This window comes from Conger conger, chromosome 4, assembly GCF_963514075.1.
Source record: "Conger conger chromosome 4, fConCon1.1, whole genome shotgun sequence".
Classification (NCBI taxonomy): Eukaryota; Metazoa; Chordata; class Actinopteri; order Anguilliformes; family Congridae; genus Conger; species Conger conger.
In genome coordinates this window covers 41799423-41824296 of record NC_083763.1, presented here as the reverse complement: position 1 = coordinate 41824296, position 24874 = coordinate 41799423, and the positions used below count along the sequence as shown (strand labels likewise).

Sequence of the window (24874 nt, the reverse complement as noted above, 5' to 3'; positions counted from 1 at the left end):
GAAAACTAATACAAATATTCAAAAGAAAATGAACTGACAGCTAGAGTAGGTAGATATATGTGAGGTAGATATTCACTTTATGGAAACCAGGCTAATAACCAGTGAATGAGCTTGACTGGGACCAATTTGAAAAGTGGTACATATTGAGTTGCCTGTATTCAAGACCTTGTCAAGTTTCCATTTTTGGCTTCCACCAAATTAGTTAAAGACTAATGAACAGAAGAGGAAAAAGCTGAGAGACAGGCTAATACACTGTGCTGTGCCGAATTCAAGTGCAGTATTTTTGAATTCAGGATAATGCATTTTTATAGAAAATCCAATTCTACTAACAAGATTGTCCAGTATACGCTGAAATTGAACAAAGACAAAACAACGTGGTCTAATTTCACTGTATTTATTGTTTATAAAAATACAGCATTTTCAAAATCAAACTAACAGTATGAACTTACTGGAGTGATTTGATTCTTCTGTGAAATAAATTAGCAACACTGATTGTTGTGCCAAATTTGAATGCATCCCTGTGTTTATGCTCAAGTAGGTACATGGAAAGGAACTCTGACGATCACGATATGACACCTGCAACACAGTTGCATTGGTATTGAGCCATGTATAATATGCATAATGCAGTTTTTGACAGGATGGAAACAAGTTCAATTCAACCAAATGTAAAAGATTTTTGGAATTATTTATTTTTAAATAAATATTTGATTTACCTTAAAAACATGATCATTTAAGCAAAAAGCGATTCAAATTTGTTCATGTCAGTGAGGTACGTTGATAGTTATAGGACAGCATGTTGTCTACGAACAACATATCGTCTAATAACTGTCAATGCAACTCAAAAAATGCCATTTCAAAGAGGGAAAAATACATTAAGATTATACAGAGGTTTTCCAAATATTACCTTATAAAATAGAATGTTTGTGCCATATTGTTCTCTCGCAACAGTGCCATTTAAATAAACTCAAATGAACAGAAATCAGTTTCATTTGAAAGCAGTAAGTACACTATGACCTAGGGGAAAACAACAAAGACATTTCATAGACAGCCTCATACAAGAGACTCCTGCTTTTGTTAATGAAAGAATTACAATGATTTTGTACTAAAACTGCATTGAGTACACTCAGTTACAGTACTAATGTAAAAAAGTACAATGACATTCTCAAACAGAAATCAAGCTTTCATTTTCTAAAATGAAAAAAAGGCTGAGAATGAATGAGGATTCATTGTCCCAATGAATAATTCCCTCTAAGATTTCTCCAGACTAATTCTGTTCCTAGGGTTGTCTCATCCCCAACAACTGTCAGAACACTACAAAAACCAAAAAATAAGTCAGTCTCAACAAGTATTTTAGTTTCATATTTAGACTTAAAATCTTAGTTCGATTACCTTTTTGCTGAAAAATACAAAACATTTGAAACATTTTGAAAACATTTGAAACATTTTGACTCATTTCAAGATTTGCCAATGGGGTAAGAAAATGTACTTGTTAAGCAAACAGTAACTTAAAGCAAGTCAATATTTTCTACTTGGCATAAAAAAAGATTTTAAGTCTCAATACAGGACTAAAGCTCTTGTAAGACAGACTTTTTTGCAGTGCATTTTCCTTTAATACTCATATAAAGCTCATTCTTTAAAATTTGGTTTTATCAAACATTATCACAAAAATATAAAAACAAAAACACATTTTCTGACTAATCAAATCTTTTGCAGCTTCTAAAAACATGGAAACGTTACAAGCTCAAATTAATGGCCTATAAACCTAACATCACAATAGTTTAGCCAAATGGAGAGACATTCCGCCATTCAGCCTTCTAAATATGTGAGCAAGTGGACTTGCTGTGTATGCATGTCAGTACCGTCATAGCATAGCATTTGTCATGAATGATATAATCATTTCCAAGTTCATAACAATTTATCACGTTTTCACAGACACCTGCATGTGCAATACCACATTTTGAGCATTACATTATTCATACTTCCTCATATTGTGCTATACAAAGAGATTCCGTGACATTCATGACGACTGCCTGCCATTTTTGAGCACCCACAGAAGGCAGTGCTTTCACAAAGAGAACATACACATCTCCTATAAGAAGTGGGCTAATATGATGTTCTATCTATACAAACAATGTGTAGATTTTATTGTGTTTCTCATTGCAGAATTGCAAAATGCAGTAATAGACTTCTGCAAGTTAAACTGGCCACTGATCTATTATAAAATGTATAATAATGTTCCTTGCGACATTCGTTTTTATTGCATGCATAACTAACAGTTATGTTTTCAACTAATTATAGCTTATGCTATAATGCAGGATTTCATAAAAAAAAAAGATGTTGGCTATTTCAGGTGTCTGTTATGGTAAACCGCTTAATCGATTAACCCTGCCTTTTGACTTCAGAAAAAAATATAGGACCTTGAAAAATGTATTTCACATAAATTCACTGTGATAGCAATTTGTAGAAGTACCATGATAAAGCACCATACAATATGCAGTAATGGCAGAAATATAATGAAGCTGAAATACAACTGAACTGAATCCACTGCTATAACAAAAACCCATGAAGGATTTGAGTGCACCTGCTGTTGTACACTCCAATCGGAAATAAACACGGGAGGAAACCGGCTTGGGAATTTGAAGTGAAAGAAAATTATGGGTATTTTTAGTAAGCTCCAAGTAAAATCCCATCTTACTTTGCACTACTGTAGGTTCACCATGTACAGTATATGAACAAATTAAAGGAAGACTGGGGGGGTAATTTGTCCTCTAGCATTTGACCCATCCTAGCAACCCATCCTAACCTCCTTTTGTGCCAACCACTGTGCTACCTTTGTCCACAAACACACACAGAAGATTATACAGGCAGAGGCATAGGGATCCATGCAGGGAGGGGCGATTCCTTTCTCAACATAGCATCTCGAGAACATGCTCTTGGTTCACCTATTGTGCTCATGAATTCATCTTCACTGTATGCACTATATTCTTCCTTGTTTCCTCGAAGACTATTAAAGGGCTAAAGATGACATCACCAGGAAGCTGACTTTGAAATGTTTTAAGGCAGTTTTGTTTAGACAAGCCTTGTTTGCATGTATAAATATTCAGAACGATGTATTTTGCAGAATTCAAAACCATCCATCAGAAGATCCATCACAATTTCTGTAATTGGTACAAGGTCAGGTTCTGAAGTACTAATGTCTTATGGTAAAACTATATGATAAATATAATAAAACGGCAAAGCAAAGCTGCTTTCAGCCCTGGTATTTTGAATTCCTATTTTTGTACAATTATTTTCCTTTTTTACAGACATGCCGACATTTTCTCAATAAAACCTAATTGCTATCTTCAAATCAATGGGCGTCATGCAAGAACATCTTTTTATTCTTATCATAAATTTCTCATACCATACTTTTCTTTCATATGGCTCGTACAAGTGTGCCATGTTGGATTCAACAAATGCTCCTAACTTCAGAAAACTGCCCTAAATAACCACCTGTTCTTAAATGAGCATGCATGCATGAGAATAGTGAATTGGCATAATTGACACTACCAAAATGCTATATAAGACTAGGCGTGTTCGGAAGATTAATTCACAAAAATATATATATATATATAGGACCCCCAATATGTCCATTTACTAGGTGGTACTGTAGGTGGGTTCCATCTCAATGGGAACATCAGGAACAAGGTAGTGGAACGCTGTCAGCAGCTGACTGGGTAGATTGTGTTCATTGGTTTTGGTTTAAATAGACCACAAAAATTCTGAAAACATTTGAAGCAATAAATAAGCAATGCAGTTCTAAATCTTGATTCATATTTGATCTGCAGTGCCTAGTTTGTTGTGAGCTAGGCGAGCTACACTGGACGCATTGCATTTGCATGTATGCAAAATACTGAACCGTCAAATGTATCACTGCACTTGCTGGACTGTGTCTGTCATACACTGTGAGCCTCTCCATAGAAAATAAATGGAATGCCTTGCTTATATGATTCGTACAACAGGTTGGGACCACTCATTTAGTTCCGACCTACAAAAAGATTTACAAGAAGATTTGTGGATGCGGCAAGTTCTCTTCTTATGTACAAGCAATTTAAGAATAAATCTGTCCGTGGAAGTGGTTCTTGCATGAGGCCCATTGTAACTACTGGGAGCAGAACCCAAAATGCCAGTGTTCTGACAATTCCCAAAGCAAGATGGAATCTGCACTTTTCAGCAAATGGCTATTTGTCCTGCAAGTTGAACTATCCATCTATTCACATAGAATCATCCATGCGCACCAAGCCTTCCAATGAATTCTGACCAGAATTATATGCATGTGAGCTTGTGCCCTCTCTGTGATGGCATCAAACAAGGCTAAAATGACATACTAACCAAAGACAAGAGATCAATCAGCTTCATGGCACCTATACCCCATTTGCAAAGCTCATATTGGATTCCTGATTGATGTTTTCTTTAATTTCAAGAGGCAGAGTGTCGAAAAGATGGTCTTCAACGATGAGGCCATTTTTCCGTAAGAGGCGACATTGCCCCAGCTGGAATGGGAGGTGGTCCAAACAGTTTCCTTTCAGCTCCAGGTGTGAGAGCTGAACTAACTGGCCTATTTTCTCAGGAATGGCAGAGATGCTGTTCTGACCCAGACAAAGAGTCTTGAGCTTGGTGCACTTGAAGAGCTGTTTGGGAACCAACTCCACCTTGTTGCTTGAGATGGAAAAATGCTGAAGATTTTGCAGGAACCCCACTTCAAGTGGGATGACCGTAATGGAGTTATGACTGACATCCAAGTATCTCAACTTAAGGAGGCCGAATAAGGGCGTGGGTAGAGATTCTAGTTTGTTGTATGAAAGGTAGAGTGACTCAAGGTTTTTGACATGACTTACAGACAACGGAATGGTGATTATTTTGTTATGCCACAGTTTGAGGCAAGTCAACCTCTTGAGGTGCTGGAAACTAATTATCTCCTCGATGGTGCGAATATTATTGGATTTTAAATCCAGCTCTTGCAGGTTAATCAAGCTAAAAATAGCATGGGGGATTCGCTCAAGTTCACAATTATGCAACTCCAGCTCACTTAAGTTCAACATTTTCTTCAAGCTGTTAAGTACGATCAGTTTAGTGCCATCATTATGCACCACCAGTTTGTTGAGATGAGGAGACAGGTCAGTTATGTTTGAGGGGATCTTAGTGAGGTTGCTCTTAAGATGCAAGATCTTTAGATGCCGGAGATCTCGTAGGGAATCTAAACCTATCATTTTGTTATTTTCAGAGTTTAAGTTGCCTATTAAGTACAATTCCTTCAAGCTCTTCAACAAATATACCCAAGTGGGAATCTCTGCAACGTCTGTAAACTTCACATGAAGGCACCGGAGGTGATCACGGAGAAAACTAAATGCGGTCTGCTCGACTTTGGCCGGACAGTGATAGAAATGCAACTCCTGAATATTGATCATTTGGGAAATCTTTGCTGTGATCCTGGCCTCAGGAATCAGCTCCAGTTTTAAAATCTCCAGGTCAGTGAGGTCAAATACAGCATCGGGTACTCCAGAGAGCATGAAGAGGTGGAGCTCCAGCTTGTCCTGGGCATTGCGAGTCACGTGTTGGCGGAGCTTCTCAAAAGTCCACTCGTGGTTCAGACTTATCTCCCGCAGCTTGTTCTCACTGACTTCAGAGAGAAAGACCCCAAACCGCTTTGAGTACAGCTGGTCATACTGGTCAACCATGTGCAAAAGGAAAGCAAAGTCATTCTTAACATCTGGAATGTCACTGAAGCTGCTCTCCTCTCTAACTTTCTCAAAGGAATACTCCTTCAGGGAGCGTCTGAACAACCAGAAGAGGGTGTATATACACACCATGCCATACACGCACATGAGGGCAATGTAGCTGATGAGTAGCTTTCTCAACATGAATGCCATGTTATGTGTGCACTGGAATCTAGCATACCCAGTCAAATGCTTGATATCTGGCTGACACAGGTGCTCAAAGTTAATGGCAGCCGCAAAGGTTAATGTATAACACAAAATCAAGATAAACTTTACAGTTTTGATAATGGTCTGAGCAACATAGAGCTTGTAGATCAAGTCGCTGTCTTCCACATGGGCACGGAACTTCCTCACCTTCTCAAAGAGGGCTTTGGCCTGCTCCCCATCTTTTTTGTCCAGTATGGTCATACTTGGGACTTCAATGACCGGCTTCTCAGCAGAGAATTTCACCCCAGGTTTTGTTAGCATAGGGGTGGACTGGTTTGGACTTCCCTCTTCGCTGCTGGTTGAAAAATGCTTTGGTAAAGAGGTTGTACCTGCGAGTCTCTGCTTGTTCTCTTCAGAGTCCTCACACGCAGTCTCAGACAGTGCCTTTGTAGTCCATGGTGACTCAAAACATTTCCCTAGAATAGACACAAAATGCTCAATTTTTGAACTGGTCTTTGGATATTTGAACCAAAAATTGCTGCTGACCATGAGTACAATGGTGTGGATAAGAGCTAGGTAAGGAAAGTACTTGGAATACCATGGCAAGGCATCATGGTAGCACATCTGATTGACAAAGACATACTGCTGAAAATCTAGGTTGGTTCGGACCCCTGTGGGTTGTGGCTGGCCAGGGTATTTGTTTTCCATATCCTGAATCACACTCTCGGGCACATCTTTAGATGTCAACGGAGCAGCCGCCAGTGTCACTCTGTTGACCATCCCTCCGTTGCCTGAGGCAACGGTGGGGTCTGCTGGTCTCTGTGTGGTGTAGCCATTTGGAGTTCCATGCCCTCCTCCAGATTCCAGAATGGGAAGGCAAACTACTTGGTCTTTGGTTAACTGCATTGTCCCAGCAAATATTGCCAACATCAGCATGACAACTCCAAGGTAATCCATAAAGACGTCCCACCATGGTTTCAGAATTCGGTAAGTTGGCTGGATGTCATTGAGAGAAGCTACTTCTGTGAGGGTAAACATTCCTGCCACAGAAGAAAACAATTTAGTTAAAACTGGTAAAGTGTACTTAATGCTTGAATACACAGAGGAAGTTACTGCAATCAAAAAAACTTGAAAACATATATAACAGTTATAACAATATATCCTGTTAGTTGCAAGTATAATAATGGCCATAAGTGTTAACACAAGACATGCATGACTAGGCTCATCTCCCTGTCTGCTCATCAGAACCACCTCCAGAGAAGTGAAAGAGAATGAACTAGACCAATCACTTTTCAGAACATTGGCATCTCTACCAAGCACTCATACAGAATAGGAATTGATTCGTTTTTGTCCTGATTAGAAGGAACAAAAACTCTCTTTTAGCCTTATTAGTGGACGACACACCACAACTATGCCAAATATGGAGTTTCTATGTGCCACCAGCGCGTGTTCGTTAAATGTACTTCTACAACTAGCACAATGCATTACACAATAGCATCCATCTGGGAGTTGATAAAAATATTAATTGTTCAAAACAGACAATTAATAGTTAAATATATGATCAGTTATGATTTACAAAGCATTATTTCTCCATTTTAGATAGATTTGAGGACAGTAAAGGACAACAGGATATACTGCTTACATTTTGCTTAATTTTGCTTTTAGTAGTTCTGCATATTACCCTCAGGTTTTGTACATTTGTGGTGAAGGGGTTTAGGATCCTGTAAATATACGATCCCTTCAAAAAGTATTGGAACAGCAAGACCAATTCCTTTGTTTTTGCAATACACTGAATACACTGGAGTGAACATGTAATAATGTAATGTAACATTAGACAATTTCAGCTTTTATTTCCTGGTATTTACACCTAGATGTGTTAAACTACTTGGAACATTACATTATTGACATTTGGCAGACGTTCTTATCCAGACCAACGTAGTTGATTAGACTAAGCAGGAGACAATCCTCCCCTGGAGCAATGCAGGGTTAAGGGCCTTGCTCAAGAATCCCCCCCCCCCCGTTAATCACCTATTCAGGAGGTGAAATGCATGCTCAAAAGGGTTAAGGTCTGGTGATTGAATTGGCCAGTCTAAAACCTACTTTTTCTCTCTAATGAAGACCTGTTGGGTTGGCAGTGTGTTTTGGGTCATTGTCTTGCTGCAGGATGAAGTTCCTCAGTAAGTTGGCATACACAATGTTTCATCAATAAAGATTAGTCAGCGCACTCCAGAAGCAGTCAGCATTCCTTCTTTCTCCACACTTTGGTAGAGGTTAATTTTGGTCTCATCAGTCCATAAAACTTTGTTCCAGAATTTTTATGGCTTATCTCTGTACCTCTTTGCAAATTGTCATCTCGCCTTACTACACGGTTTGCATCTTGTGGAATAGCCTCTATAGTGCTGTTCTCCAAGTCTTCCTCAAACGGTTGAGATACCTTCACTCCTGCCCTGTGGAGATTGTTTGTGATGTCACTGACTTCTGTTTTGGGGTTTTTCTTCACAGCTCTCACAATGTTTCTATCATCAACTGCTATTGTATCCAAGTTGCTGTACAAGCTAACCCCAATGCTTGTGCAATGGCTCAGAGTGATTTCCCCTCTTCTCTAAGCTTTTCTAATGGCTTGCTTTTCTCCCAAAGACAGTTCTTTGTTGTTTATATATATCATGTTGGTTTATATTTTCTAACACAAATGCAGTCTCCACAGTAAAAACCCTAGGCTAAAACCAAGAGTAGACATTTAGAACTATTTATTGTTTAACCAATCAATCTAACAGGAGACATCTGGGCAACAAAAAACAACTGTCAGTCACATGTTCCAATACTTTTTCTCACCTAAGAATTGGGTGGTCTGATACAAAAGTTGATATTTTTCAAGTTATTTAACAAACCTAGGAAATAAAAGCTGAAATTCTGAACTCTTGTCTCGTGTTCATCTTTTTATCTCAACTCCAATGTATGCAGCTGAAATTCAGATCTGTCACCTCATGGTACATCTTTTGAGCTGAAACTCAATTGTCTTCAGTATATAGCAAAAAAAAAAAGGAATTAACCTTGCTGTTCCAATACTTTCGGAGGGGAATGTATGCCACATCTTGTTAACTACAACTGTCATCTGCAAGGTGAAAACAAAAAGACAGATTTTACTCACAGAAAAGATTTTCTGTTTTTGAGTGGATACAGATTATTGTGGAAGTGTCTGGCATGCTTAGAAACAATGCAGACAGACAAAATACTGGACAAATCCCCTTTCAAATTTGATGACATTGTCACCAAAAATGTCTTGAAAAACGACAGAAAAATTATATGATACTATGGGTCTTATGATGTGTAAAATACTGTATTTTGCTACTAAAGTATTCTGAACAATAAAAAAATAAAAGTCTTTGCACTTCCCCCTGCCTGTCACTCTCCCCCTACCCCTACCTCTCCCTCTCCCTCTCCTTGTGCTCTCCTCGGACAGCAACAGGTCAAGAAGACTGTAAAAACAGTTCCTTCTGTATTGATAGTTATTGAACTATGGGTAAATTTACATCATGCATGAGGAAAGGTCCCCTTGCATTGCACTGAATACAAATAGCCTACTCCTTTTGCTGCTAAAAGAATATAGGCTTTTTTCATCGGAAATGTTACAGTTGGCAGTATAGTTTACATTTTGCTGGAGCCAGGCAGAAACATAAATGGTAAAAGCAAGGTTTTTTGGGGGGGTTTTTTAACAGTGATGCCTGAAACTAAAAAAAAAAGAAAAGCCAATTATGTATCGCTCCTGTGGGGATGCCAGCCACATGGGCACCGGTCGGGTTCAATCTGAGACTTTGGTACATGGTCATGCGCCGCAAAAGGCGCTTTTGCTGAGCAAGCTACCTAGCACCCCCAAGGAAATATCACGTTGTTATGATGCAAATCATGCAGCAAATCAAAGAGTGAGTGAAGGCTGATGTGCAGGCATTACGCAGGACCACCCTTCATGCAGATGTAGAAAATAAAACAATGAGTGTGTCTTACAATAAGAAGCACAGTCACACTAACAAAATATACCAGTTCATTTCATTTGTTGACTTCTTTCTACAAATTGTATTCAGTTTAGGTAACACTAGAGTAGAGATAAGATATGCACATTTTAACTCATCAGATGGCAATGTTAGTCATTTGTCAAGCAATATAATTGTTTTATCAAAAGTTTTTTTATATTAGTTTTTAAACAAAAATCACTGAATGGACTTATTTGGAATGCTTGCGGGTTTAATGGGTATGCATATCGCCTTTAAACCCAGGACTGACTTCTTAGACATTAAGTAAAATATCTTTATTTAATTGAAACAATTTTGAGGTGAACTGCTGTGTAATTAAAGGTGAGAGATTAATCTTCCCATGTATTATTGCTTTTTTGACAAAACACTTAACTGTTCATTGGAAAATTGTCTTGGTTTAGATTTAAGTACACTTAATGGGGGGGCGACAAGAACACGTAGACGACTTTATAAAACGCAGACACGTTAACAATGTGAAGATGCAACAACAAGCAACTTTTTAGAAACAGTGACCTCGGAGATCTTTAAAAAGACATAGAAAATAAATTATTCAGAATAAGACTACAATTCACGAATTTTCCACTAATAAACCTCTCTCTAAAACACGAAGGAATTTCGTTATTAATTTACAATGCATCAAGTCTTCAGATATATGTATTCATAATTAGCTAGATAAGTTTCATTGTTCCACAACCCCGCACGTTAAAGTGTCGAAGCTATGTCGCGGCTCGTAGCCTACAGACCACGTTTATTAACCAATAGATGGCCACTGGGTACAAAAAGACCACACTATATCTCAATATAAAAAATACTAGTACAAAATGTAACCACGTTACTATCGAATACGCTAATTGTCCAATATGAAAGAAAACATCGGAGAATACTTACCGTGACAGGGCGTTATTTGGACATCTGCAATTATCTATCCAAGCAAACTCTTCCGAACAAGCGTTCTCTATCTACACATATTAATGTCAGTCAAGCTATATGCATTCATGTGGGCACGAACACATACTTCGTGATACATGAATCGTGGTTTTTATTTTGTTTTTCTTAGCCTACTGCATCGACATCAACGCCATTGTGATACTGCCTTTGGCTGGCATGTGAATCAGCTTGATACAATGTGACATAGGCTACTTCTTCGCAGTTTCGTTATCGAAACCCTTCTTTGAATAAAAATCTACATAGAGAGCACGGTCGCGACATTCAGAAAGTAAACTACTCATGGTCCAGTGTTCAAACGTAATCCGGAGTAGGCTATGCGGGAAACCACGGGCATCTTCTACGGGAAGTTCACGGTTTGGAGCGTTCTGGAAATAAGAGTAGCTAGCCTATGATGTGTACGCTAGTATCAAACCGCTGTAGCCTACACCTTTCTAAACGTTCAGATAAAAAAATGAGCCGATAGAATACAGACGAAAGCTTTGTTTCCACTTTCGTTCCAGGTAACAGAATGAATAAGACTTCCGTCTCAATTCTAAGTATAAAGGCTAAATGGGTGCCTCGCGCACGGCTAACCAGTCTGCACCGGTTCTCGAAACATTTTGCAAGCTGCGTCTCTCCTAGACTGTGGCATGAGGGAAATACGCGTTTATTCTCTGCAGAGCGAACAATTTTTCAAACCCCACTGTTATAGTCTTATCCAAATGTCAACATCGTTACTACGTGCAATAAAGAAAATAACAACAATTCATCACCGAAACAGGAAGTATGCTACATGATGGCAGTTTGTGAGTTTACAGGGCAACGTGAATCAGGCTATATAGGCTACTTGCGTGAATTAGCCTACTTGCCCGTAATAAGAGTGCTACAAAATAGGTTATAGTCATTACATGTATCTATATTCATTGTCACCTTCATTGCTTTAGTGTTTTTTGAACTTTGCTCTTGAACAGTAGTAGCATAAGCTAAGTGATGACGAACTGAAGACCTTTGAAACAAAGTCACTGTTGCTACTACAAATCAAGCACAATGTCAGCAGATTCTCTTAGGATCTGGGTTAACCCCTTAATGAATTGAACAGGGCAAACATACTTGCCTATTTTATTTTAGTCGCATTATTTATAAAAGGCTCCTAGTACTAGCATATTGCACTACCATATAGCCTACACTTTATTTACGATTAAACTTGAAATTGATCTCACTTTTAGGAGATAAAACAATATTCAGTGCAAGTACTATTTGTATCAGTCTTTTAGATCATATTGCTTCCATATAATTCTGCTGCCTTAACATATAGATTAGCTATCTTTCGTTCCTTGGTTTATTTATTCCACAAGCGCAAACTGAAATATCTGTATCCTACAAACTAATAGGGGGGCGCAAACACGCAGCTTTAACTAGCCTACGTATCCTACATTATTTTCAATCCACGCCGAAGCGTGATTTAGTTATACATCGCAAAATATTGAACATTATATAAAATACTAGGGACTAAAACTGAAAAGCACAAAAAGGCGAAACCAGTCTGTTATCATACAAACCGTCAGCTGAATGAGATCCACAGTCTCGGTGTTTCTGTCGAAAAATACGACCCAGCAATACGTTCCATGCTTCAGAATGTAAACAAAGCCTTTAGCGTTACCCCAAGGAGCTAAACGTACAGTATGGCATGACTGCGAATAAGAAGATTAACTACTGGACTATGCTTCATTTGTACCTCCGAATTAACATGCTATAGCCATTGGCCAAAGGTTGGTTGCACTACTGTAGCACGCTCCACAAGAAGAGCTGGGCCAATAGGAGATTGTTAGCGACGAAAGTGCTCACAGGAAACTGCACGAGGAATCGCGCGGTATCAGGTACATAGGTGCGCATAAGGATATTATATTCTGGTTTAAGTTGTAGCCTACATGCGGTTAGTCAGGTCCGATGTATTCTAAACAGTGATGAAGCAGTCTGACTTAATAAAATGTTGCCAGGATAAGTTTCTAGAAATTCTTAGAAAACGCATCTTTAAAAAAACTTTTTTTAATTGCGATTATTCTGATTTTTTGAGGGCCAAAATACTGGAGGAAAAGGTGGTTTGTATAAGGGAATAAGTGGGTTTGACAGGTGCTTGTGACTACAGCTGTCCCTGAGAGGGCTGCAGCTGTCCCTCTGAGAAACACAAAGAACAGTTGCTGGATCCCAGAAGCTGTTGCAAAAGCCTTGATTAAAACAACAATATGGACCCCTCTCTCAACCTTCAAACCCATCCTGCTGACATGTCGGGATGCCTGGCCGATTTCTTGGCACGTGAGCCTTTGGTTACTCTGTTCTGAAAGTACAGGTTTCAGCCAGTTCAAACTAGACGACGAGCACAGTGGGACCTGCCTGGGTTCAACCCTTGCACTTGAGAAAGAAGGATGTTTTTTCTTTATGGACAGGCTCAGTATTGCAGGGGGAAGTTGGCCTGCATTGCGCTCCAAAATTATTGCCACCCTTAATAAAAATGAAAAAAGGCTGCATATAATAAACAACACAGATAATAATCTATATGTTCAAATGTATGGGAACACTATATACTTTTATTTCAATACATTTGCTTTCATGTTTCTAAGTTTTTTTATTTAGTAATCAAATTTATTCTGAAAGCCATAGGTGTCAAATTGACACCCCGAACAATTATTGCACATAAAATCTAACTAAGTGAAATGATTTAAAGTATTTAATCTCAGTTTAAAGGAACTACAGTGCAGTCTGTAAATATTGGGATAGTGGTACGATTTCTGTTCTTTTGACTCTGTATTCAAGCAGATTGGTTTTGAAATGAAATAATGGATATGAGGTTAAAGTACAGAATGACTGCTTTAATTTGAGGGTGTGTACATCCATATTGGGTGATCTGTGTAGGAATTATATCCTTTTTATACATTTTATGTCTCACATTTTAGGAGACCAGAAGTAATTGGACAGTTGGCTTCTTAGCTGTTTCTGATTAGTCAAGTGTAGCTGCCTTTGGAGTCTGTTAAAGGCATTTGTCAACATGAGAACTCATTGTGGATGTATCAGTGACTACTCTCTGGAGGCTAGACTGCAAAATGCAAACCATAGAGTTCTTGAAATTATTGTGGACAAATGAGACCAAGATTGTCTTGTTTCAGAGTGATGGCAAGAGCAAAGTGTGGAGGTTAAAAGGAACTGCCCAAGAGCCAAAACTTGGAGGGTGTTATAATTTGAACATGTATGGTTGCCACTGGTGCTGGCTCACTTGCCTTCATTTATAATCTAACTGCTGATAGCAGCAGCAGAATTCTAAATTGTGGAGAAGCATCTTATCAGGCCGCTTCCAAATGCATTGCTTCATCCCACAGCAAGGAAATGATCCCAAACATACACCAGTGCTCTCTTTCTTCTTAATGATGTTCCAGTTTGGTTATTTAAGCCTTTGTTTTTTATTTCTCATCCTCATAAACACATTCTTGACTGCCATTGGCACAACTCTGGGCTGCGTTTTTTGAAGCCTGCTTAACACTACGTTGTTCCTAAGTTGTACCTTAAGCTGTACCTTAACATTTCAGCATGTTTCCCGGAACGTTCTTAGCTAGGTTTACCTTCTGTACATCATACTTTCGTAAGGTTGGTCTATACCTTATCGATGTTGTCAGCTCACTCCTCCATTTCATTTGCTGGGAAGCTGTGGGACCGCTTCTTTTGTTTTTTTTTCTGCCATACCTTATGTTGTTTTCGCATTGGTGCGTTTTGCTTGTTTGCGCGCTTTTATTGAAAACGTCAGCTAATCAGAGAAAATAGTGAACTACACCAGTAATGTGATGGTGCTTCTGGCAAATTAAGCCTGATTGCAAAGTCATTTAAGGTACCATGACAAAGATATTAAAATAATGTAAATAAAACATGCTGAAGAAGGCGTATTCCTAGTTGGCGTAGCCACACAGCATACCACAAACGTATAATTTGGCAAAAATTATATACAGGCCTACGGTTGGATAATTTAGTTTATAAGTTTTTAATTCTATTAATAAGTTCCCATCAGTCGTGATAAATGCAATATTATAAAGTATTCCTGCAGTGTTTTATTAATAAATAACACTACTTTCTTTCATAACACAGTCAAGCAGTCACTGCATGGAGTGCATAATCGATCTTAGAGTGAGTCAATGGGCCTAGTAACCTCGCACGTAGGAGCAATCCCTTAAGCAACTGCCTAAGTGATAGTTCGGGGAACACGCCTACAAAAGTAAACAACTTTAGTAATGTATACCTTTCGATTCTTCGTAAAACGATAAGAGACACTGTTAGCGGGAATCGTGGCCCTAGTCCTTATGTTGACAAACAGCAATAACAGACTCTAAAGGCAATCACACATGGTTAACTTCTTGTACAGGGTTTCCCACCCTTTCCAACAAGGTATATGTATCATATTCAGATGATGGACAGTTTAGGAATATTGCTGCATTCGCACCTGTAATTGTAGTGGTTAACCTAAGTTTGAAATAAAGTTCCATTTTAAATGTGATGCAGGTTGGTTGGAAAGCATTAGGGTGAGTAATTCTTTTTGGTGAGTTTTTTGGACACTTTGGGCATGTTTTATAAAAACATACTCATATACAGGTATTTTACATTTTAGTCATTTGGCAGACGCTTTTATTCCAAAGCAACTAACAAGTGCATAGGTTCTTCCACAAGTTGAAGCATCACATCCATAACTAGTAAAATACACATGAAGGGCTGTTCTAAACAAAAATACAGTTGTTGTAAGTGCAAATTAGTTTTGGGGGGGGGGGGGGGGGTTAGACAAGAGGGATAGGGATATTGGAAAGGGGGGGGGGGGGGTCAGGAGGGAGGACTAAGGTACAGTTTGAAAAGTGTTTTTAGTCTGCATCGAAATAGGGGGAGGGATTCTGCTGTCCTGACAGTGGTAGGTAAGTCATTCCACCACTGAGGAACCAGAACGGAATACAGGTGTGAACGTGCAGCTCGACCGCCAGGTGCTCATTGTGGGAGAACCATAAGGTGACCAGAGCTGGCAGACTGGCGTGGTCTTGCTGGGGAGTAGGGAGTGATGAAGGATTGTATGTAAGGTGGGGCAGTCCCCTTAGCAGCCTGAAATGCCAACACTAGGGCCTTGAAGCTAATGGGTGCGGCAGTAGGAAGCCAGTGGAGGCCAATGAGGAGTGGGGTGACATGGGCCGACCTTGGCTGACTGGCGATTAGGCGGGCTGTAGCTTTCTGGACCAGTTGGAGGGGCTTGATGGCACAAGCCGGGAGACCGGCTAGGAGGGAGTTACAGTAATGATGAGCGCCTGGACTAGGAGCTGGGTGGCTTTCTCTGTCAGAAGATGACGGATACGGCGTATATTGTAGAGGAAGAACCTGCAGGTTCTGGCAGTGGAGGATACATGTGGAGCAAGGGTGAGGTGGTTATCAAGAGTCACCCAAAGATTCTTGGCCGTATGGGAGGAGGATACTATGAAGTCCTCAACAATCAGTGAGAGGTCGATTGTCGGAGAGGGCTTAGCAGGGATGCAGAGAAGTTCAGTCTTGGCAAGGTTAAGCTTCAGTCATCCACGCAGAGATATCAGCCAAGGTATGTGAATAAAGCTCACACAAAGGTTAATTCTCTTTACATTTTATATCAAAAAATTAGATTTATTTGAAAAATAAGCATTTCTGATCATTCTTGTGTCTGGACAAAAATATATTTTGTATTTGGAGAGATTTTGGGACATCTGGGCACAGTTTTAGGAAAACTTTGAATTTGAATGGCTGTCAATAACTTTACCACATTTTGTAAGCAAGTTGGCATAAAGGTTTGCACAAATATAAAGTAGATTTGGGTTGGTCATTGACTTATAAATTGAGATATTCAGTGCTAAACTATAAAAACATAAGGCATTTTTGTAATTTTAATTTGTAATTGTTTTGTATTTTAGTGTTTCTTTTGTGTACACTGTATGTACATGTTTTTACATTTGTCTAAAATTTCTGAATGGTACAAACCTCTTCTTTAATTCAAGTGTTCAACTATATGTGTGCAGTAAATCGTTTTTAAGGACTTGATAGGACAATATGGGTGGAAAGGGTTAATATTGATAATACAAAACATTGCATTCCACTCTGTCCCGTCACCACTCAAGTTCCATATCAGTCCACCTGCCTGCTACACAGTTGGTAGTATACAGGCTACTAAAATAGCTTAATGGAATATTGCAGAAAATAAACACTGCTGATGTTCATGCTTTACTACAGGATACTATTTGGAAAGAGACATTACTGTTGAACTTTTCAAATGTAAATATTTTGGTGATTTGAAATCACACGATGAAGGATCCATATGGTCTGCTTTACCAGGGTGAACAACAGCAAATATTTAGAAAACACAATGCATTTTTGCAAATCTATCTGTATGGACAGATACCACAGGTAAGTAGAAAAATACCTTCATTTTATTTTTGGGTGCACTACCCCTTTTAGTATATGGCAGAAATCATAGAAATTATAGGGCACTGTATGTTTTCACACACACAAAGAAGAAAAATAAATGTCACCCTTTGAGAAGTAATTAATTGACATTAGGATCAATGCTGCACCAACCTATTTAATGGCTTTGGTCTGTGTCACGGCATGTCTTGTCCTCAGAATTAAGGCAATATAGTTTTATATTAAATTTCACAGTGAATTTCAGATGCAATCTGGAATGTCAGTAGATTATCAGTGGTAAACTCTGATAGACACCCCAGCAGTCTTTTCCCCTGTGATTCCCCTTAGGGGGGTTAATTCCTCAAGGTCAAGCATATCCCTAGGGTGGCAGCTGGCCCTGTTATCTGATGACAGGATAAACTGTGGCTTTTCCCAAGCTGCTAGATGTTCTAAATAATGCACACAGCCACAACACTCCACAGCAGCTGAACTCACAAGCAGCACAGGCATGTGGAGTCTCCCCAGAACTCATGCTGGGATGAATTCATGCTACTCTCACAGTCATGAGTTTTGAAGAGGAAAATGCAAGGGATTATTTCTTAATACTGTGATATTGCTTGTTGATTTAATTTAGCTATTTAAGGTCATTTCCATATTTCTACAGTTAGATGTTGTAGCAGATTAAATATGTTTAAATGAATCCTGATGCACATTTTGATATCTAGTCTTGATTCTAAGCTTTTGATTGCCTTTGGAGTCTGTTATTAGCATTTGTCAACATGGTCCAGTTTTGCCAATGAAAGTCCAGGAAGCCACAGGAAGGCTGAATGAGAAAAAAAATGTAGCGCCCCCTAGCGTGTCTGGCTATTAGTGTGGAGTGCGCTCCCCGAATTCCTATATAGCAAGAGATCACTCTCTCTAGTGTTAATCAATGCTCTAATGAAATAATTCACTAAATGTAGGCTACTGTAAACCTTTTCACTTTTAGCTTACTCTCAGTATCAAATAAGCTACCCACAGACAGGCAAATATCCAAGAGAATCAAGTTTAAACTATTTACTTGAAAAATATGTTATATACAAATATACACATGGAAATATAACAGATAAACACAAATGAATGGCTTGCTTTTCAGTTCTTTAACTGCTATGCATTCACTCAAAACACAGTTCAGTCAAAATATTTAAACCACACTTTTAGTTTCAAACCTAAAACTATGCCGGCAAATATATAACCTAAATGCAATAACATTGGGTACGCAACCAGTTGTCAGCAGAGAGATGCAGGCCTGTATCGATGCTAACGTTCGGTGAAGCCTGAAACAAAATGGCTGCTTCGCCGCCCAAAGCGCCGCGAGAGAAAACAAAACAAACTTGCGCTGGTTGTCCTCCTCACCGCGATAGCAACGCAATGTCGGCAGCGCTGTGTGTGGAGACGTCGACACTGCGGTCCTCCTCAATTGTGTTCGGTCCATGGAGATCTTGGAGACGATGTGTGAAGGAGTGACCGGGCTGGCTACTTATACAAAGTCCTTGGATCCTCCAAAGAAGACATAGAGACATAGCCAGGCTGCCACAGGTGCTGGTTCACTTGTCTTCATTGATAATACAACTGCTGATAGCAGCAGCAGACTGAATTATTTAGTGTATAGCGTATCTGCTCAAGTTCAACCAAATGCCTCCAAACTCATGGAGAGAAAGACTTCTTAATGATATTCCAAACAGTTTATTTTGGTAAGCCTAGTGTTTTTTGTTATTCTCATTTCAGCTTCATCATGGCTTCCTTGACTTTCATTGGCACAACTTTGGTCCTCACTTTGACAAATGTCAAAACAGACTTCAAAGGCAATCAAAAGCCTAGATACTGAAAACTCTCTTATACCTGCACGAAGGAAGTGATTGAACACACATGACTAATCAGAAACACCTGTGAAGCCTTTTGTTCCAAATATTATGGTGCCATGGGGGCTATGTATGAAAAGTGCTGTATTTTATTGATGTGTGAAACCAGAATGTATGAAAATACTTGTAAATAATAGCAGAAAATCTGTACTGTAACCAGTCTGTAATTGTTTGATCTAAAATTACAGTACAGCTCACCAAATCAAGAAAAAAAAAATATATATATCAAGACTTGGAGCTCCTTGTAAGTAATATTAGTGGCAGTAAAGCTGTCTAGTGTCAATGGAACAATAATATATTTCCTATTACTCACATAATAATGTTACTATGTAATTCAGTTCTTTTACAAGTCATAAGAAAGCAGCCAATAGTTCCTGCCTGTCCTCGCTCACTTAATAACAGGTTACTTTGTTACAGCTGATAACAAAGTGACCTTTCTTCATTGTAGCATAGGAATCAATGGGCCATTAAAATAGCTCTTAGTGAAGTCTGCCCGACAAAAATTCAATCTTAACCACAACCTTTTTGCTATGTTGTTTCTGGTCTTGACTCCTTTTTTGAGGAAGTGGTGATAACAGCCATGTGAATCGAAACTAAAGCTGTTTGGGCAAGATTTATGGCATTTGGAGATTATTTGAAAAAGTGTTCTGTTTATGACACATAAAAAGGCGGATGAATACCTCACTTCACCACGTCCTGCCCTGTGTGTTAGGGGCATCTGTGCCCTTCACAGCTCTATGTTTATGGCCAAATAAGCTCTCACAACACAATAACAGCTGTTGTCCAAAAGCTGCGGGAAAGCCAGCTACAGGACACAAAGCCTTAATCACAATGAACTGAATGAACAAAGACTATATAAACAGAGAGAGTGTGTTTTTAAATTATGCAGTTTTCTGTTGTTGTCATAGGTCAATGAAGGTCAGTTCTATTGATAATATCTCTATTCAGTCTCTGTTTTAATTGTAGTGCTTGCTGTTATAATATCTGTCTCTGGTCTCTGATGCCATTATGATTGCTGGGCACACATTCCCTTCATCTTATGATTACAAAGCAGTGGGTACACACATTGAGTAATTGTAGAATGGTAACCAGGAATGAGAGATCAGAATCTATTGATGCCGAAAGACTTTCTAATTCGATCAGCAGGATAGTGGATATACACTATGGCTTAAATGAGAGGGCTCCACCTTGTGTAATGGTCTAGCTTACCAGTCTTGATCCAAGCTTTGGAAATAAAAAAGTATGAAAAGAAGGTGATGGAGACGATCAAGATTCATGCTGACTCCGCTGAACCCAGTGTGCGTTTCCTGTATTCTGGCAACTGCCATCCTCAAAGAAAACTAATCTTTTCCACAAAGATTGAGTTCAGCTGAATTAACTTGCATGATGAAATTAAGAGCTCCTAGTCTTTAAGTTTATATTTCTTAAGTCTTTATTACAGAAGATAATTATGTACCATGTGCGGTACAGCAACAAAAAAAAAATTAACAGGCCAAATTATAGGTCCACTGGAGAATTTGAAAATCAAAAACATTTACAGAATGAAACAACCATTGATAGAAGTACAGCAAAGTAATTATTATGTGAGAATAATAAACGTACACTATAGTTCAGCACCAGCCAAGATTTCTGCAGTGCATTTGACCTCTATGGTCTCCTTCAGTCAGAGGAAGACCTCAGCAACTAAAATAATATTTCTGCTGTTCTTATGGTTCCCAACTCACTATTCTCTGCTCTACTGTAGGAGCCAGTCTTGTAAAATGCAATAGATGAGCATGTCGACATGTTACATCCGGTAACTCAACCAGGCACATTCGACAGTTTCACTTTCAACCCCATGTTATTCACTTATGTTCTAAGTCAAGTAAACAGAAGAACTTTCTTCATGGGAAGGAGGCAAAGACAGCTTCCTCCCCCTCCCCCCACCCACATCCCTTCTTGTTTGCAGGTGACACATTTCAAGTTGAGGTGAACTGAAAGAGAAATTAAGCATAAAGCATGAATGCTTTGAAACTGAATGCATTGGAAAAAGGCACAAAAATATGTCCTAAAAAGGCACAAACGATTGTCACTGGGGTGGAACCCCATAGGTGCATAAAATTATATCCCTAGCCAGCAGTACATTCATTTGTATCTTTTTCGTTTGAAAAAAAGGAGAATATTTTACTTTCAGGGTATTTGCTATTTGCTATGTGCAAGAACATTTCACTTTTTGGCCTAAAAAACTCCTTGGTTGCTTTGGCTGTGTTTTGAATCATTGTCTTGCTGCATGATGAACAGCAAAGTACAGCAAAGAGAGAGCAATCAGTTTTGACGCATTTGCGCGGATCTGAGCAGGCATGATGTGAATTTATACTTACACATTCATTCTGCTGCTACCGTCAGCAAGGAACACAAGTGAGCCAGCACCTGTGGCAGCCATACATACCCAAACTATAACACCCCATCCACCATGTTTCAGATGACAGGGGTGCTTTGGTTCTTGGGCTCTTCCTTTTAACCTCCACACTTTGCTCTTTCCATCACTCAGGTTCAGTCTACGGGCCATACTTTCCAGCCGGCATCTGGTCTGAGTTGCGAGATGGTGTGATTTCAAATTTACCAGACAACTCAGATGCTTCTGGTAATTTCGGGACTCGTAGGAGAGCCACTGCTCGAGGTGTGTCAGTTAAGTTCATGTAGCTCATTGCCATTTTGGTTTAGCTAATTGCAATTTTCCGGTCAGACAGGTCCGCATTTCACCCTTCGCCACCAACCCGCTTAACCCAGGTCAAAGGCACGAGTCGCAGCCCGGTTTAAAATTTCTGGGCTTTCAGAATTGTCATGCATCTCATCATCAGCCTACTCAAAATCCAAATCAGTTTTCATGGATACTATGCTGTTCAGTTTGTCTTTGTTATAAATCCCACAAGCAGGAAAATGCATCGGTTACATTTTATTTATTGTTTACTGTTTTTTTTTTCAATCTAATTTTTATTCCTGTATTTCTGTTTTTAATTGTTTGTGGCTATTCTCATTGTAGACTGTGCCACACTATTTCATTATTTTTCTTATACCCATCTATAATGAGAAGAATGGTTTAATGCAACTTGAAAACAATTGTTTCATTTTCATTTATGAACTGTAATAGCCAGGAATATCCTATAACTCTACTGTTGGTCTATAGTCGTAGCAAGGACATGTATATTCTTTCTTAAACACTTGCTGTAATGTGTATATATATATGTATTTTAATTAAGAGTTTCAGGTTGTTCAGGTTGTTCCTCTGCTACCTACCAGTATTGTTTATTATACTTCCATGATGCACCGATTGGGCCTACTACCAACATCACTGAGTATTTATTTATTTATCTTGCTGTTAAGAGGATTAAACTGCAGTGTTTCCAGTGTTGTGCTCATTATGAAAGAGACTGAAAAACAACAAGATGTGTTTTTATTATTTAGACATGTGCTAACCCAAAATGCCTGTTTACCACTCTGAAGAAAATGGCGAGGTTTGTGGCGTACTGGATATGGGCGTACAAATTCGCCTGACTTTGGAAAATGTCAAGTTTCAGTAGCCATGCCCAGTATGCTACGCACCGTGTCAGGTGACTGCGTCAATGCACCGTGATTCCGGACAATATGGCCCTAAAGCCCTCAAAATACTATCTAGGAAACAAATTAATTCATAATTTTATAATGAACACAGTATAAAGACAGACTAACCAGAACCCATTTTGATCAAAGTGAATCAGAGAGGAACAGGCCATATGGTGATGTTTTTGCTGGGTTCCAATGTGTAATAGCATTTACTGCACAACACTGCCACCTAGGCAGGAGTAGTTTCCACGGAATAACCAGCAAACACAAAACATGATATTGCTCAGTAATGAAATCCCTTTATAATTCTTGCAAGAGAAAAACATTCAGATTTTTAGTTGTCTTATCTGATGACTCAAAAGGATCATTCCTTGTATTACTGTTTATGGAACTATATCTGTGACAGTGGCCTGGTTTGAGCATTTCTTCCTAATTTTGATTAACATAGTCATCAAATCATTTCAATTTGCTAAATTATAAAAGGTCACACTACACACAGTCCAATAATATTTAACCCTTGAGTCGTGTTAGGCTCTGTGGAACCTAACACCACTGTATAAATATAAATAAATGTTTAAATAAATGTAAAAAAATGTAAAACACACACACATTTATATTGTAATGGTGTTTGGGTAATACAAGTGTGCAAATTGTTGGTGAAAACAAGTAAACATGGAAAATATGAAACAAAAAGGTTTGCTGTGTACCTTCACACATAGCACAAAGAACCTCACACTTGTTACCCTCTGTAGTGTGTAAAACTTCACAATGTCTTGTGAGAACCAGCACAATGTTATTTTATTTAACAGTGTAATTTACAGCTGAGTCTAGTCCCACCCACCGATTCCCATAGAGATCCATTCAAATGCAATGTAGTGTAAGCAGCACTTATAAACAAACCACTGACAGTATTTCTATTTTGAAATCAAAGCATTCATCTGTACAAATCTGAGTAGAAATCTGACCCTATCACAACTGGTGAGTGACTGATTATTAAAGTGAACCACTTATTAGGCCTGCAACTAAAATGGACAAGATGCGAATCCAATGCAGCTTTGCAACGGGAGGCCTATGATATACAATGAATTTGCCACCTGCAGTCTAGTATGTACTTTACAAATACATTTTCAGCTCTTTCATTATATTGGCCATTTACTGTAAATTTGTTGTGTTGATATTGTGGTTGCATTCTGGGATGGGTGTTTTAAGTCTTTGGCTAATTTTTAAGTTTATTTGCCAGCTAGCTAGTTAGCTAGTAGGTACTGTAATCAAGGGTATGTATACTGGTTCCCTAGTAACTGAGTCTGTGAATCTGCTGACAGCAAATGAAGTGGTTCTTTCTCGTGTCACTGTTCATACAGCTGCTTCAAGAGTGTTCTTCACTCAACCAGAACCTGTTTTAAGATTTATGAATAATACCATCTCTGATCTGTGTATTTATAGCAAAATATAATTTGTTGTTCCAAACATAAAACAGCTTTTATTTTTCTCATGTTGATGCCCAGGCAGCACCTATGACTATTTATTAAGTGTTTTACCACTTCATTAAAAAATACCGATGTCATTGAATTGCTTATCAAAATTGACTCTATTTGTTTTAACCTCATCATAGAAAAAAGGTGTGCATGTGTGCAGAACAAAAGAACAACACTTTAGTAATCATTCATAGTACAAAACAATACATTACAGCTTGCTTGCTGAAAGAAACAGAAGCCTGTTTACCATAAATTGTCAATCATAAGCTCAACATTCTTATCCCCACAGGGGGCAGGATTTTAGTTACTCCATTTCGGAACAGGAGCACTCAGCTTTTAGCTCTAAAATGAAAGGGAACTTGTGTTTATTTGGATATGGATAAAATAATGTAAAATAAGTTGTAAACATTGCAGAGCTCAAAAAGACACTAATTTCTCAAGTGTGTATACCTTGGGGGTTCTGCAGGAAATTCAGGTATAAGTGAAACAGAATTATTTGGTGATACTTTAAGTGAAAAATGCTTTCCTTTCCTTCAGCTATTTTAAAAATACAATTTTCATTATGTACAGTTGCTATGCATCTTAGCTGTATTGAATACTATTGACTTCCCACATGGAGA

At 38.7% G+C, this 24874-nt stretch overlaps 1 protein-coding gene across 2 annotated transcripts; it reads right to left on the bottom strand.

The window, feature by feature from the left end:
• Positions 1–378: 378 nt before the first annotated feature.
• Positions 379–12545, bottom strand: LOC133127783 (volume-regulated anion channel subunit LRRC8D-like). Of its 2 annotated transcripts, none has more exons than XM_061240947.1 (2): positions 12418–12545; positions 379–6943 (listed from the first exon to the last, which is right to left on the bottom strand). In XM_061240947.1, the coding sequence occupies exon 2, from the start codon at positions 6939–6941 to the stop codon at positions 4404–4406; it is 2538 nt and encodes an 845-aa protein (XP_061096931.1). In that variant the 5' UTR covers positions 6942–6943; positions 12418–12545; the 3' UTR covers positions 379–4403. The 2 variants fall into 2 exon arrangements, with proteins under 2 accessions (XP_061096931.1, XP_061096932.1); XM_061240948.1 differs by lacking the exon at positions 12418–12545 and adding an exon at positions 10820–11029.
• Positions 12546–24874: the final 12329 nt, after the last annotated feature.